This window comes from Protopterus annectens, chromosome 4.part0 (assembly GCF_019279795.1).
Source record: "Protopterus annectens isolate FY-2018-M chromosome 4.part0, PAN1.0, whole genome shotgun sequence".
In the NCBI taxonomy this organism is placed as follows: domain Eukaryota; kingdom Metazoa; phylum Chordata; order Ceratodontiformes; family Protopteridae; genus Protopterus; species Protopterus annectens.
In genome coordinates, this window is record NC_056733.1 from 1,431,398,471 (window position 1) to 1,431,415,984 (window position 17,514).

At 38.4% G+C, this 17,514-nt stretch overlaps 1 protein-coding gene across 1 annotated transcript in view; it reads left to right on the plus strand.

Annotated features, from left to right (window-relative positions):
- The window catches only part of HSPA4 (heat shock protein family A (Hsp70) member 4), a 2,799,623-nt gene that overhangs the window by 306,061 nt on the left and 2,476,048 nt on the right, over positions 1-17,514 (plus strand). The window contains 1 exon segment of the mRNA XM_044069267.1: positions 4,271-4,300. Coding sequence (XP_043925202.1) covers positions 4,271-4,300 — 30 coding nt within the window.

Genomic DNA, 17,514 nt, shown 5'->3' on the forward strand with positions numbered 1-17,514 from the left:
ACTCAGCTGTGTATATTTGCAGATAGACTGGAAGGCAGTCTCTCAGACCAGAGGTTCCAGCAATTAAATGCAGGCTGTTACTTCTCTGTTGCACTAAAGGTAACTTAGTTGTGCAGTGACCACTGTTGTCACACCTTTCATCCATAGCCCACAATTTAACAACCCTTGATAGTCCTAGGGCAAAAAATGGTCAATTGTTCCCACTCCTTTCCCTAATAGCTCATACAGTAAGAACCTGCTATAATAGACAGTTTCCCATCCCACCAGCCTGACTGACATGGGAATACTGAAGCAATATATTAATTGTCTCATGTATACTAACAATCATTTACTCCTACAGCAAACAAATGCCCTATGTGAGAGATGTAAGTACACTATGAAATTGGAATCACCTCTCTCATGTAACAACAATCCAAATACCAACAGGTTGTCAGTACACACTCTTCACCTCTCACACAAACTAAAGACATGACACCTAGACCAACATATGTGGAGGTACTCATTAGAAGTTTACCAAAAGTTCAGAGACTTCCCAAATGTAAACAAAGTATACTTACAAACAAGCTGTAAAACGCAGTTATACTGACTAAAGATACAGCAGAAAATAGGGGGGTCAGTTTCAACAGAGATCTAAGCAACAACCAAAAGTACAAACTCTAAAATCAGAAAATATACTCAGCTCTGTATATTTGCAGAGAGCAGTCTCTCAGAACAGGGTGACAACAGTTTCCACAGAAATCTAAGCAACAATTAACAAACTCTATAACCAAAAAATATATATACTCAGCTCTGTATATTTGCAGATAGTGTGGAAGACAGTCTCTCTGAACACAGGTTCCAGCAATTAAATGCAGGCTGTTGCTAACAGGTCAAATTTTATGCACGCGATCCTTGAGTTAGATAACACACAAGCAATAAAAAAAGTTTACCAACTAAAGACACGGCAGAAAATGGGGCAGTTTCAATAGAGATCTAATCAACAACTAAAAGTACACAGAAAAAGGTTGGAAGGCAGTCTCTCAGAACAGGGAGACAACAGTTTCAACAGAGATCTAAACAACAATTAAACTCTATAACCAAAAAAATATAGTCAGCTCTGTATATTTGCAGGTAGTCCGGAAGGCAGTCTCTCAGAACACAGGTTCCAGCAATTAAATGCAGGCTGTTACTAACAGGTCAAATTTTATGCAAGTGATCCTTGAGTTAGATAACACACATGCTGTAAAAAACAGTTATACCAACTAAAGACATGGCAGAAAATAGGGGGGCAGTTTCAACAGATATATAAGCAACAACTAAATGTACACAGAAAGAGATTGGAAAGAAGTCTCTCAGAACAAGGAGACAACAGTTTCAAAAGAGATCTATTAAAAAACTATTTAACCAAAAAATATATACTCAGCTCTATATATTTACAGATAGTCTGGAAGGCAGTCTCTCAGAACACAGGTTCCAGCAATTAAATGCAAGCTGTTACTAACAGGTCAAATTTTTTGCAAGTGATCCTTGAGTGAGATAGCACACAACCTGTAAAAAACAGTTATTCCAACTAAAGTCACTGCAGAAAATAGGGTGGGGGGTACAGATTCAACAGAGATCTAAGCAACAACTAAAAACACAAACTCTAAACACAAAAATTATGCTCAGCTCTGTATATTTGCAGAGAGATTGGAAAGCAGTCTCTCAGAACAGGGAGACAATGGTTTCAACAGAAATCTAAGCAACAATTAACAAACTCTATAACCAAAAAAATATACTCAGCTGTGTATATTTGCAGATAGTCTGGAAGGCAGTCTCTCAGAACCCAGGTTCCAGCAATTAACTGTAGGCTGTTACTAACAGGTCAAATTTTATGCAAGTGATCCTTGACTTAGATAACACACAAGCTGTAAAAAACAGTTATACCAACTAAAGACACAAAAGAAAATAGGGGGGACAGTTTCAACAGTGATTCAAGCAACAACTAAAAGTAGAAACTCTAAATCAAAAAATATACTAAGCTCTGTGTATTTGCAGAGAGATTGAAAATCAGTCTCTCAGAAAAGGGAGACAACAGTTTCAACCGAGATCTAAGCAGCAGTTAACAAACACTATAACCAAAAAAAAATATCCTCCGCTCGGTATATTTGCAAATAGTCTGGAAGACAGTCTCTCAGAACACATTTTCCAGCAATTAAATGAAGCCTGTTACTAACAGGTCAACTTTTATGCAATGGATCCTTGACTTAGATAACACACAAGCTGTAAAAAACAGATAAAACAACTAAAAACATGGCAGAAAATGGGGGTTGGCAGTTTCAGCAGAGATCTAAGCAACAACTAAAAGTACAAACTCTAAAAACAAAAAATAGACTCAGCTCTGTATATTTGCAGAGAGATTGGAATGCAGTCTTTCAGAACAGGGAGACAACAGTTTCAACAGAGATCTAAGCAGCAATTAAACTCTATAACCACAACAAAATATACTCAGCTCTGCATATTTGCAGATAGTCTGGAAGGTAGTCTCTCAGAACACAGGTTCCAGCAATTAAATGCAAGCTGTTACTAACAGGTCAAATTGTCTGCAAGTGATCCTTGAGTTAGATAACACACAAGTTGTAAAAACCAGTTATACCAACTAAAGACACGGCAGAAAATGGGGTGGGGGACAGTTTCAACAGGGATCTAAGCAACAACTAAAAGTAAAAACTCTAAAAAAAAAAAATACTCAGCTCTGTATATTTGCAGAGAGATTGGAAACAAGTCTCTCAGAACAGGGAGATGAGTTACAACAGAGATCTAAGCAACAATTAACAAACTCTATAACCAAAAAAAATATATACTCAGCTCTGTATTTTTGCAGATAGTCCGGAAGGCAGTCTCTCAGAACACAGGTTCCAGCTATTAAATACAGGCTGTTACTAACCAGTCAAATTTTACACAAGTGATCCTTGAGTTAGATAGCACACAAGCTGTAAAAAAACAGTTATACCAAATAAAGACACTGCAGAAAATAGAGGGGGAGGCAATTTCAACAGAGATCTAAGCAACAACTAAAAGTACAAACTCTAAAAGCAAAAAATATACTCAGCTCTGTAATTTTGCAAGGAGATTGGAAAGCAGTCTCTCAGAACAGGGAGACAACAGTTTCAACAGAAATCTAAACAACAATTAACAAACTCTATAACCAAAAAATATATACTCACCTCTGTATATTTGCAGATAGTCTGGAATGCAGTCTCTCAGAACACAGGTTCCAGCAATTAAATGCAGGCTGTTACTAACAGGTCAAATTTTATGCAAGTGATCCTTGAGTTAGATAACACACAAGCTGTAAAAAACAGTTATACCAACTAAAGACACTATAGAAAATAGGGGGGCAGTTTCAACAGAGATCTAAGCAACAACTATAGGTACACAGAAAGAGATTGGAAAGAAGTCTATCAGAACAGGGAGACAACAGTTTCAACAGAGATCTATTAAAAAACTATTTAACCAAAAAATATATACTCAGCTCTATATATTTGCAGATAGTCTCGAAGGCAGTCTCTCCGAACACAGGTTCTAGCAATTAAATGCAGGCTGTTACTAACAGGTCAAATTTTATGCAAGTGATCCTTGAGTTAGATAACACACCACCTGTAAAAAACAGTTATACCAACTAAAATCACTGCAGAAAATAGGAGGGGACAGTTTCAACAGAGATCTAAGCAAAAACTAAAAGTACACTCTAAACCCAAAAAATATACTTAGCTCTGTATATTTGCAGAGCGATTGAAAAGCAGTCTCTCAGAACAGGGAGGCAACAGTTTCAACAGAAATCTGAGCAACAATTAACAAACTCTATAACCAAAAAAAATATACTCAGCTCTGTATATTTGCAGAAAGTCTGGAAGGCAGTCTCTCAGAACAAAGGTTCCAGCAATTAAATGCAGGCTGTTACTAACAGGTCAAATTTTGTGCAAGTGATCCTTGAGTTAGATAACACACAAGCTGCAAAAGCCAGTTATACCAACTAAAGATGACACAGAAAATAGGGGGAACAGTTTCATCAGATATCTAAGTAACAAATAAAAGCACAAACTCTAAAAACAAAAAATATACTCAACTCTGTATATTTGCAGAGAGAGATTGGAAAGCAGTCTCTCAGAACAGGGAGACAACAGTTTCAACAGAAATCTAAGCAAATTTACAAACTCTATAACCAAAAAAATATATACTCAGCTCTGTATATTTGCAGATAGTCTGGAAGGCAGTCTCTCAGAATACAGGTTCCAGCAATTAAATGCAGGTTGTTACTAACAGGTCAAATTTTATGCAAGTTATCCTTGAGTGAGATAGCACACAAGCTGTAAAAACAGTTATACCAACTAAAGACACGGAGGAAAATAGGAGGGGCAGGAACAGTTTCAACAGAGATCTAAACAACAACTAAAAGTACAAACTCTAAAAACAAAAAATATATTCAGCTCTGTGTATTTGCAGAGAGATTGGAAAGCAGTTTCTCAGAACAAGGAGACAACAGTTCCAACAGAGATCTAAGCAACAAATAACAAACTCTATAACCAAAAAAAATATATTCAGCTCTATATATTTGCAGATAGTCTGGAAGGCAGTCTCTCAGAACACAGGTTCTAGCAAGTAAATGCAGCATGTTACTAACAGGTCCAATTTTATGCACAGGATCCTTGCGTTAGATAACACACAAGCTGTAAAGACCAGATATACCAACTAAAGACACGGCAGAAAATGGGGGGGGGGCAGTTTCAACAGAGATCTAAGCAATAGCTAGAAGTACAAACTCTAAAAACAAAAAATATACTCAGCTCTGTATATTTGCAGAAAGAGTGAAAAGCAGTGTCTCAGAACAGGGTGACAACAGTTTCCACAGAAATCTAAGCAACAATTAAACTGTATAACCAAAAAAATATACTCAGCTCTGTATATTTGCAGATAGTATGGAAGACAGTCTCTCCGAACAAAGGTTCCAGGAATTAAATGCAGGCTGTTGCTAACAGGTCAACTTTTATGCAAGTGATCCTTGAGTTAGATAATACACAAGCTATAAAAAACAGTTATACCAACTAAAGACATGGCAGAAAATAGGGGGCAGTTTCAACAGAGATCTAATCAACAACTAAAAGTACACAGAAAAAGTTTGGAAAGCAGTCTCTCAGAACAGGGAGACATCAGTTTCAACAGAGATCTAATCAACAATTAACAAACTCTATAACCAAAAAATAAATACTCAGCTTTGCATATTTGCAGATAGTCTGGAAGGCAGTTTCTCAGAACACAGATTCCAGCAATTAAATGCAGGCTGTTACTAACAGGTCAAGATTTATGCAAGTAATCCTTGAGTTAGATAACACACAAGCTGCAAAAAAACAGTTATACCAACTAAAGACATGGCAGAAAATGGGGGGGGGACAGTTTCAAAAGAGAACTAAGCAAGAACTAAAAGTACAACCTCTAAAAACAAAATATATACTCACCTTTATATATTTGCAGAGAGACTAGAAAGCAGTCTCTCAGAACAGGGAGACAGCAGTTTCAACAGAAATCTATTAAAAAACTATTTAACCAAAAAAATATATATACTCAGCTCTATATATTTGCAGAAAGTCTGGAAGGCAGTCTCTCGGAACACAGGTCCCAGCAATTAAATGCAGGCTGTTACTAACAAGTAAAATTTTATGCAAGTGATCCTTGAGTTAGATAACACACAACCTGTAAAAAACAGTTATACCAACTAAAACCGTTGCAGAAAATAGGGGGGGGGCAGTTTCAACAGAGATCTAAGCAACAACTAAAAGTACAACCTCTAAACACAAAAAATATACTCAGCTTTGTATATTTGCAGAGAGATTGAAAAGCAGTCTCTCAGAACAGAGAGACACCAGTTTCAACAGAAATCTAAGCAACAATTAACAAACTCTATAACCAAAAAAATATACTCCCCTCTGTATATTTGCAGAAAGTCTGGAAGGCAGTCTCTCAGAACATAGGTTCTAGCAATTAAATGCAGCTTTTACTAGCAGGTCAAATTTTTTGCAAGTGATCCTTCAGTTAGATAACACACAAGCTGTAAAAGCCAGTTATACCAACTAAAGATGAGGCAGAAAATAGGGGGGGACAGTTTCAACAGAGATCTAAGCAACAACTAAAAGTACAAACTCTAAAAACAAAAAATATATTCCGCTCTGTGTATTTGCAGAGAGATTGGAAAGCAGCCTCTCAGAACAAGGAGACAACAGTTCCAACAGAGATCTAAGCAACAAATAAACTGTATAACAACAAAATATATACTCAGCTCTGTATATTTGCAGATAGTCTGGAAGGCAGTCTCACAGAACACAGGTTCCAGCAATTAAATGCAGGCTGTTACTAGCAGGTCAAATTTTATGCAAGTGATCCTTGAGTGAGATACACACAAGCTGTAAAAAAAACAGTAATACCAACTAAAGAAACGGAGGAAAATATGAAGGGGGAACAGTTTCAACAGAGATCTAAGCAACAACTAAAAGTACAAACTCTAAAAAGAAAAAAATATACTCAACTCTGTATATTAGCAGAGAGATTGGAAAGCAGTCTCTCAGAAGAGGGAGACAACAGTTTCAACAGAGATCTAAGCAACAATTAACAAACTTTATAACCAAAAAATATACTTAGCTCTGTATATTTGCTGAAGGCAGTCTCTCAAAACACAGGTTCCAGCAATTAAATGCAGGCTGTTATGAAGAGGTCAAATTTTATGCAAGTGGTCCTTGAGTTAGATAATACACAAGCTGTAAAAAACAGTTATACCAACTAAAGACACAGCAGAAAATAGGGGGGACAGTTTCAACAGAGATCTATGCAACAACTAAAAGTACAAACTCTAAAAGCAAAAAATTTACTCAGCTCTGTATATTTGCAGAGAGATTGGACAGCAGTCTCTCAGAACAGGGTGACAACAGTTTCCACAGAAATCTAAGCAACAATTAACAAACTCTATAACCAAAAAATATATACTCAGCTTTGTATATTTGCAGATAGTCTGGAAGGCAGTATCTCCGAACACAGGTTCCAGCAATTAAATGCAGGGTGTTGCTAACAAGTCAAATGTTATGCCTGTGATCCTTGGGTTAGATTACACACAAGTTATAAAAAACAGTTATACCAACTAAAGACATGGCAGAAAATAGGGGGGGTCAGTTTCAACAGAGAACTAATCAACAACTAAAAGTATACAGGAAAAGATTAGAAAGCAGTTTCTCAGAACAGGGAGACAACAGTTTCAACAGAGATCTATTACAAATCTCTTTAACCAAAAAAATATACTAAGCTCTGCATATTTGCAGATAGTCTGGAAGGCAGTCTCTCAGAACACAGGTTCCAGCAATTAGATGCAGGCTGTTACAAACTGATCAAATGTTATGCATGTGATCCTTGAGTTAGATAACACACAAGCTGTAAAAACCAGTTATACCAACTTAAGACAAGGCAAAAAATGGGTGGGGACTGTTTCAACAGAGATCTAGACAACACCTAAAAGTACAAACTCTAAAAACAAAAAATATACTCAGATCTGTATATTTGCAGAGAGATTGGAAAGCAGTCTCTCAGAAAAGGGAGACATCAGTTTCAACAGAGAACTAAGCAACAATTAACAAACTCTATAACCAAAAAATATATACTCAGCTCTGCATATTTGCAGATAGTCAGGAAGGCAGTCTCTCAGAACACAGGTTCCAGCAAATAAATGCAGGCTGTTACTAACAGGTAAAATTTAATGCAAGTGATCCTTGAGTTAGATAACACACAACCTGTAAAAAACAGTTATACCAACTAAAGACACTGCAGAAAAAAGGGGGTACAGTTTCAACAGAGATCTAAGCAAGAACTAAAAGTATAAACTCTAAAAACAAAAAATATACTCAGATCTGTATATTTGCAGAGAGATTGGAATGCAGTCTCTCAGAACAGGGAGACAACAGTTTCAACAGAGATCTAAGCAACAATTAACAAAATCTATAACCAAAAAAAAACATACTCAGCTCTGTACATTTGTAGATAGTCTAAAAAAAGCAGTCTCTCAGAACACAGGTCCCAGCAATTAAATGCAGGCTGTTACTAACAGGACAAATTTTATGCAGGTGATCCTTGAGTTAGATAACACACAAACTGTAAAAAACAGTTATACCAACTAATAACAGGGCAGAAAGTGGGGGATGGCAGTTTCAACAGAGATCTAAGCAACAATTAAAACTAGAAACTCTGTAAACAAAAAATATACTCAGCTCTGTATATTTGCAGAGAGATTGGAAAGCAGTCTCTCAGAACAGGGAGACAACAGTTTCAACAGAGATCTATGCAACAATTAACAAACTCTATAACCAAAAAATATATACTCAGCTCTGTATATTTGCAGATAGTCTGGAAGGCATTCTCTCAAAACACATGTTCCAGCAATTAAATGCAGGCTGTTACTAGCTGGTCAAATTTTGTGCACGTGATCCTTGAGTTAGATGACACACAAGCTGTAAAAACAGTTATACCAACTAAAGAAATGGCAGAAAATAGGGGGGGCAGTTTCAACAGAGATCTAAGCAGCAACTAAGAGTACACAGAAAGAGATTGGAAAGCAGTCTCTGAGAACAGGGAGACAACAGTTTCAACAGAGATCTATTAAAAAACTCTATAACCAAAAAAATATATACTCAGCTCTGTATACTTGCAGATAGTCTGGAAGGCACTCTCTCAGAACACAGGTTCCAGCATATAAATGCAGGCTGTTACAAACAGGTCAAATTTTATGCAAGTGATCCTTGAGTTAGACAACACACAAGCTGTAAAAAACAGTTATACCAACTAAAGACATGGCAGAAAACAGGGGGGGACAGTTTCAACAGAGATCTAAGCAACAACTAAAAGTACAAACTCCAAATGCACAAAATATACTCAGCTCTGTATATTTGCAGAGAGATTGGAAAGCAGTCTCTCAGAACAGGGAGACAACAGTTTCAACAAAATCTAAGCAACAGTTAACAAACTCTACAACCAAAAAAAACTCAGCTATGTATATTTGCCGAAAGTCTGGAAAGCAGTCTCTCAGAACACAGGCTCCAGCAATTAAATGCAGGCTGTTACTAACAGGTCAAATATTATGCAAGTGATCCTTGAGTTAGATAGCACACAAGCTGTAAAAACAAGTTATACCAACTAAAGACACAGCAGAAAATAGGGGGGTACAGTTTCAACACAGATCTAAGCAATAACTAAAAGTACAAACTCTGAAAAAATATATATACTCAGCTCTGTATATTTGCAGAGAGATTGGAAAGCAGCCTCTCAGAACAGGGAGACAACAGTTTCAACAGAAATCTAAGCAACAATTAACAAACTCTATAACCAAAAACATATACTCAGCTCTGTATATTAGCAGATAGTTTGGAAGGCAGTCGCTCAGAATCCAGGTTCCAGTAATTAAATGCAGGCTTTTACTAACAGGTCAAATTTTATGCAAGTGATCCTTGAGTTAGATAACACACAAGCTGTAAAAAACAATTATACCAACTGAAGACACAGCAGAAAGTGGGGTGGTGGGGAAAACAGTTTCAACAGAGATCTAAGCAACAACTAACAGTACAAACTCTAAAAACAAAAAATATATACTCAGCTCTGTGTATTTGCAGAGAGAGATTGGAAAGCAGTCTTTCAGAACAGGGAGACAACAGTTTCAACAGAGATTTAAGCAACAATTAACAAACTCTATAACCACAAAATATATACTCAGCTGTGTATATTTGCAGATAGACTGGAAGGCAGTCTCTCAGACCAGAGGTTCCAGCAATTAAATGCAGGCTGTTACTTCTCTGTTGCACTAAAGGTAACTTAGTTGTGCAGTGACCACTGTTGTCACACCTTTCATCCATAGCCCACAATTTAACAACCCTTGATAGTCCTAGGGCAAAAAATGGTCAATTGTTCCCACTCCTTTCCCTAATAGCTCATACAGTAAGAACCTGCTATAATAGACAGTTTCCCATCCCACCAGCCTGACTGACATGGGAATACTGAAGCAATATATTAATTGTCTCATGTATACTAACAATCATTTACTCCTACAGCAAACAAATGCCCTATGTGAGAGATGTAAGTACACTATGAAATTGGAATCACCTCTCTCATGTAACAACAATCCAAATACCAACAGGTTGTCAGTACACACTCTTCACCTCTCACACAAACTAAAGACATGACACCTAGACCAACATATGTGGAGGTACTCATTAGAAGTTTACCAAAAGTTCAGAGACTTCCCAAATGTAAACAAAGTATACTTACAGTTACTCAAATATTTATTATATATTTATTTGACATTTGTTAACCGGGTTAGTCTGACTGGCTAAAAACCCATTTTCAGCAAAGACCAGAGGAGAAAAGATCCAAAACATATGCAACTTTACAAGATAAACATTGCAACAAAATAATAAAAAGGGTACTTTACAATCAGATAGCAAAATAGACATTAACACTGATTACAATCGAGGCTACTAAACATCCAAAATAAAAATAACCCCAATATCTGTAGTAGTAACATATTTATAGGTGAGCTCAGGGTGAAAAATGAGGTGGAAGGAGAGAAGGTAGATTAAGTGGGTGCAGAACAAGGGCAGAACCATGATTTTAGTAGGTAGCCCTTAAGAGATATTTTTGTAGCTATACGTGTTAGAGATAGTTCTTAAGCATAGAGGTAAATTGTTCCAAACTTTCGCTATATAGTGACTGTAGAGAAGTTTGCCTATGTTTTTATTTGTCTTTTGAATTTTTAAGATTAGAAGGTCATAACTTCTGAGAGTACCTTTTGGGGAGTAGAGTGAGAGTAGGTTTGCGACAGCAGGACAGGAGAATGGTCTGTTTAGGACAGAGTGAGAGCTATGAAGTTAAGGAAGCAGGAGTTGTTGCTGGAATTCAAGTCACTACAGGATTTTTAAAGCTATGCAGTGGTGGGAGTGACAGGGGAGGTTGGCAGCAAATCTAGCAATTTTGCTATGTGTTTTCAAGTTTAAGGAATAGATTGGATTGTAAGTTAGTGAGGATGGATGCCTTATACAATAGGGTGGGCAGTAGGAAACCTGAGCAAGAGAACATTTGGCTTCATTAGTGAGATATTTTTGTGCCTATATAACAGCTCTAGTTTTTCATGTTTTTTTTTTATGGTGTGTCATGTGGATGTTAAATTTAAGTTGGTCATCAACAGTAACACCTAACAATTTTGTATGCGATTTGACAGAGATAATTGTATTGTTTAGGGAAGTGACAGTGAAGGAATTTTTGTGTTGTTGTAGAGATTTTGGGAGGAAGCGTAAAAGTTTAGTTTTTTAAGGTTGAGTAGGAGCTGATTACTGGTTAGCCAGTGTTCCACTGAGAGGAGTGATTCTTGGGTAAGGGTGAGTATACCTCTCAACCTCTTAGAGTAAGACATCTGGACAAAGCCATAAATAAAGTGGTACAACTAGGGACAATTTTGAAATATTGATCTTACAAACGTAGAAAGTTGATAGAATAATAGGTTTTGCATTAGCATGAACTTTCTGAAGGGTATGAAGTCTAAAACTCAAATGTCTGTCATTATTTTCTCACTTCAGTCTTTAATGATTTGTCACTAATTTGCCAGAAAGCCACATTTGTATGAAAAATGGACCAAAAATATAAGGCAAAAATCTGGACATTCTGCAAAAATCTGTACAGTTGAGAGGTATAAGGGTCAAAGAATGGGGCCCTGAGGAACTCCAGTTTGAACAAGAAAGAAAGGGGAGGAGGCAGAGAGACACCTTACAGACTGGAATCTGTTGGAAAGGTAGCTGGAGAACCAGTAAAGTGTGGCGTTGGAGAGGTTAAGGCGAGACAGTTTGGAAAGAAGTTTGTGGGAGATGGTATCAAAGGCTTTAGAAAGGTCAAGGAAAAGACGAGATACTAGTTTGTTGTTGTCACATGATTTTTCAATGGTCTTAGTAAAGGAGATGAGTGCAGTTGAAGTGCTGTGATGGGGTGAAAACCACGTTGAGTTGGGGTTAAGAGGTTTTCCCATATAAGATGATCAAGAAGCTGTTTATGAATGCATTTTCCAGTATTTTTGATAAGGGGGATAGTGTAGCGATAGGCCTGTAATTAGAGGGGTCTGAGGAGTTACTGCCTTTGCGTAGGGGGTAAGACATAGAATTTCTTTCAGATTTCAGGACCCATGCATTCTTGGATAGATCTATTGATTAAAATAGAGAAGGGATTGTCAATAAATTTAGCAGCAAGTTTTAGGAAAAGTGGCAGTAGGTTGCCCGCAGAAGGTGAGCAAGGTTTAAGTGTGCTAAGAAGTTATCTAATATAAGCAGTAGGGGAGGGCTTAAGAAAGAAAGGGGGAGAGAGGGCAGAAGGAGGGGGATTGGTAGTGGGGTGGGAAGTATTGTCTTTTTTGTCAAGTTTTGGATCCAGTCAATGAAAAAGGAGTTTAGAAAGGTGATTATATCCAAGTCTGAGCTATTAGAAGAGGGGATAGGAGTAGAAGGATTACCAGGATGTAAGATCTTGTTGATGGTGTGCCAAAATTTTTGAGGCACACCACTACACATGAACACATACAAATGTGTCCCAGCAAATAAACCCCTAAGGCAAAGCACCACTAAACCAAATGTCCTGGTCATAGGAAACTCCATAATGAGACATACAGATGTTCCCCTCACCAGCCTGGACAAGGAGAAGGCCATAGTCAGCTGCCTGTCAATTGCCAGGATCTGTCAGATCACGCATGCACTCAAGTCACTCAACAAGTACCATTATGACTCAGTCATAGTTCATGTTGGGTTGAATGACTTGAGATGTACCTCTCTGAACTATATGAAGAGAAACATGACTGAACTCTCAGACTGTGTCCCAGGCAGGTATGACAATAGACCTAAGCAGCATTCTACCTTCTCCCAGTATAAACAAAAATGATCAACTCCAACAATTGGCTTAGCTTCTTGTGTAAGTCCAGGGGGATCCACTATGTGTCAACCTTAGATTACATGGTCGACAGGCCATGCTGCTTTGCCAGAGATGGTCTGCACTTGTCTCCTCTAGGCTTTCGGATACTGTCAAAGATGCTTGCCTCCCCCATAGTGCCTTTTTAGGTAATGTCAAACCAACAAAATTTCTGATGTAACAAACACCACGTGAGGCAAACTCAAGGTTCTGCTGCTTAATGCTAAAAGTCTAAACATGAAGCTGCACTCCATGGAAGCAATCCTCATCTTGGAAGATGCTGATGTCTGTGCAGACACTGAGACATGGTTCAGCACAGTGAACAGCACCTCAGCCGTGCAAGGCTACAATGTCTTCCACAACTTCAGACCTCAAAATGAGCATGAAAGAACCAAAAGTGGAGGAATATCCATCTTCATTAAAGCCTAGTCAGCCTCGAGACTGGTCAAATAGTATGACTCTCTAGAATTACTTCATGTCCAATTAACTCTGGGCAAAATACCCTACCACTTCATTGCTAGCTATAGGGCCCTCACCATGGATGAAGAAAAGCACACCACCTACCTGGACCTACTGGACTCAGTCTCTATGCAGCCCAACACCTTAGACATGGGCGATTTCAATTATCCTTCCATCAACTCGATGACATATATGAGTGCAAACATGCTTGCCCAGAGGTTCCTGTACTTTAATTCAAATGCTCTGGGACAGCTAGTCTGCACCCCACAAGGGGTTAAAATGTTCTAGACATAGTAATCACCAACATGTGGAGTCACCTCACTGCCCCCTGTGTGATGCCTTCCCAGGTAAGATTAGGCTATAAAACTGCCTTGTTTGAAGTAGCTATTGGACCTGACACCCCCACAGGAGCAAAAAAACTGAAGAACTTTTCCAAAGTTAACTTCAAATTAATAAGCGATGGTTTAAAAAGTTTTATCCCCCCACACACACTCACAGATAATAGAGACTCCTATGCAGAGATGTACTCAGATGCCCTGTAAAACACTTTTGCGGCTGTATAGACTCAGCTGTACCTGACTGGATGAAAACCAGGTCTGCCTGAAAAAACAAGCTACCCTCGCTGTCCTCAACTATAAACAGGTTATATAACAAGAGGAAGAAACTGATGTTTAAGAATAAGATGGAACAGACTCAGCAGAAGAAGAATTCCCTTCTCCCCTTGAACAAGCAAATCAGAAATCTCGTGAAATTCTCTAAAGCTAAGTATGAAGCTAAAATAGTCTTCCTAGCTAAGGATAATCATAAGGCATTCTTTAATTATATCCAAAACCTAAAAGGGAGTGCCTGGCTTTGTGCAGAACTGGTAATCGGTGGTACCACTCATACTGCACCAAAGGAAATTGCTAACCTGCTATCTGACAGATTTGGTGTAAACTTCACCCCCCTGTCCCCACCGGCCATAGCCCAGTGAATACCTAGCACCAGTCCTCTGCATAGTATCTCCAGAGATTAGATCTTATCTGCAGTCTCCAAGGCCAAAAACATATCCTCAATGGGGCCAGATAACATCCCAGGATGCATATTAAGCAATCTAAAACAGGACCTAGCAGATCCACTTAGAGCTCTCTTTAACCATTGCCTGAAAACTGCCTTTGTTCCAGCAGAGTGGAGAAAAACAACAGTAATCTCCTTGCACAAAGCGGGGCCATCAACAGACACTGGGAACTAAAAACCTATAAGTCTAACCAGTCTCATCTGCAAGGCCATGGAAAGAATCATCATGGACCTTATCAACAAGGACATAGGCGACCTTCAAACTCTAGACCCAACTCAGTTTGACTTCATTAAGAGTAGGTCATGCTTATTAAACCTGGTAGACTTCTTTGAGAAAGTCACCAAAGCCCTGGATGAGGGTAGGACAGTGCATACTGCCTATCTTGACTTGGCCAAGGCTTTTGACACAATCCCCCACTGAGGTATCATTGAAAAACTCTCTCAGTTTGGGATTAACCCTTATGTCACTAGATGAGTAGCTAACTGGCTTCTCGCCAGAACACATAGTGTCAAAGCTGGTGACGCCACACACCTGTCACTGGTGACATACCACAAGGTTTTGTGCTGGGTCCTTTACTGTTCGGAATCTATTTCTCAGAAGTCCAGGCAAAATTAGATAGCTTTTGGCTTACCAAATTCACTGATGATTGCAAATTGGGTACAATCATTGAGTCCCCTAATGATGTTGACATACTACAGGAAGGGCTAACACAGACAAATGAATGGTGCCAAAGCCACTGTCTAAAACTAAACACAAAAAGTGCATTATTATTCCCTTTGGCAAAGTGGAATTCCCCACTAACTACAGTATTGACAACACCTCCTCTAAGCTCAAACCCAGTGGTGCGAGACCTGTGAACAAAGGTAGATGGCAATCTAACCTTCAACCACCACATTTCCTCTGTGATAAGGAAAACATTCTATGTTGTGCACCTCATAAGTAAAGGCATTGCATCCAGGTCTAAGGGTGTTATAAACCGACTGTACTTGACCCTCATCAGACACTAATTGAGTACAAGGCTCCCTTTTGCATATACCTCAACAGACACCTGCAGCAGCTGGAGAGACCACAGAGGTTCTTCAACAAGAAAATACATGGCCTCCAAACCATGACATACACAGATAGACTAAAAGCCCTGTCACTGTACTCTGTATCATATAGGCTGCTGAGAGGAGACTTGTACCTGGCCTACAGGGCAGTCTCTGACCTTGACCTGATGGATATGCTTCACATACACAAATCTAATGGCACAAAAGTCACACACTCTAGGTATCTTAACATAACCTGTGACATTAACACAACATGCTGGAGAGGCATATATGTCTCCCAGCGACTGCCGCTTCTCTGGAGAAAACTTCTAATTCATATGAAGCAGAGCTCCTGACAGACCCTATTCAAGCGCAACCTGAACAAATGGATGTCAGACCTCAAATTCACCCTGGGGGTGACACCCATGTCCCTCATGGACAGGGGGAGTCAGTGTTGACCACAGACTATCTCTGCGAAATATGTTCACTTAATAAGGCCAGATGAGGTAACTTGGGATTAACATGGCTAGGCTTGTAAGGGCTCTAGGACTGCTTGCCTAGTAACCTCCTATGAACCTATATATATGATGTCACAAAGCATCAGTCATATTGTAAGAAACATGAATACTTTGTATAGAACTGTCTGAATATAAGTTTGTGATGCTCAGTTTAATTAATTATTGTTTAAGTGCCTTACTCTACAAGGTAGCTGAATCAACATTATGCATTTATTTGATAGTGGAACTTGGAGTTGTTAATTCTAATAAGTTGTTTATTTTGGATTGGTTATTTATGACCAGGTGGTCCATCATTTGATCTGCAGTAATGAACTAACTAATATATAACTGCTTTAAACCACATAATACTTAAAGACCTGAGAGTTTTCTACTAAGTGTTATAATTCAGTTAAAATATACAAGAATAACACTGATTTACCTGTTAATCTTCAGTCAAGAATAACTCTTCAGGATGTGCAAATCATTTTGTCTTTTATTTAAATCAATCAGATGTCAGTGCTGGGAGACTGCCTTCACAACATTTTCAAATCAGTCTCACCAAGCAGCAAAAACATATAGTTTATTTGTCATTTCTCAGTAACATGCCTGCAGAATTCTGATGTTTCGTATTAGTTAACAAATAGGGTCTCTACAGGCTCTCATACTTCTCGCGTAGTACTGCATGTGAACACTTAACAACCATGTTTTTTAGTAACTGTAATGATTTAAAAACACAAGCCACCTGGCCTAGAAACCTGTCTTGTTTTTTGACCTTGTATCTTTCAGTACCAGTACATGCTAATCCCCCACCATTCCTTTACCTACTCATCCCTGACCTGGTGAGGTCAGAGCTCACATAAAATGAAATCTCTTTCACATTTTGTTCTTTCCTCCTTCACAAACCAGTCTCTGTTGATCATAGTAACATCCCTTAACCCCTTCAATACTTTCTTAAACTTCAGTCCTCTGTTTATACACTTGCATTTTGATATTAGAATGCAGTTGTGAAACCTGAGAACTACAATAAGTATTTGTGGTTTGCATAACTATGCATCTATACTGTATATTATTTTTAACATAAACCAAAAATAAATATTTTGTTTAACTCATTTGTTCAAAGGTAGGCACTAGGCTATTGGCCCTAGGGCCTATATACGCCTAGCCAAAATGGTACCCTGGCTTTCACCACCCAAGAAAATTATTTTCCTGTGCCCCTGTCAAGTAGTGCCACAGAGGTGATCCCCAGGGTGAATTTTTTATTTCCCATCCAATCATAAAGATTTTTCTTGAAGATTTTCTTGAAGAGTGCTAATGAGGAGCTTTGTTTGATATAGATAGGTAGCTTGTTCCAGAGTATGGGAAGTCTCTGGGACAGGAATCTATCCCTCCAGCATGTTCTATTTATTGTGGTGACAAGGTTTAGGTCCCTAGAGTGTGTAGCTCTGAGAGATTAGGATTTTTTTAAGTGGAGCATGTCCAACAGCTCTGGGTT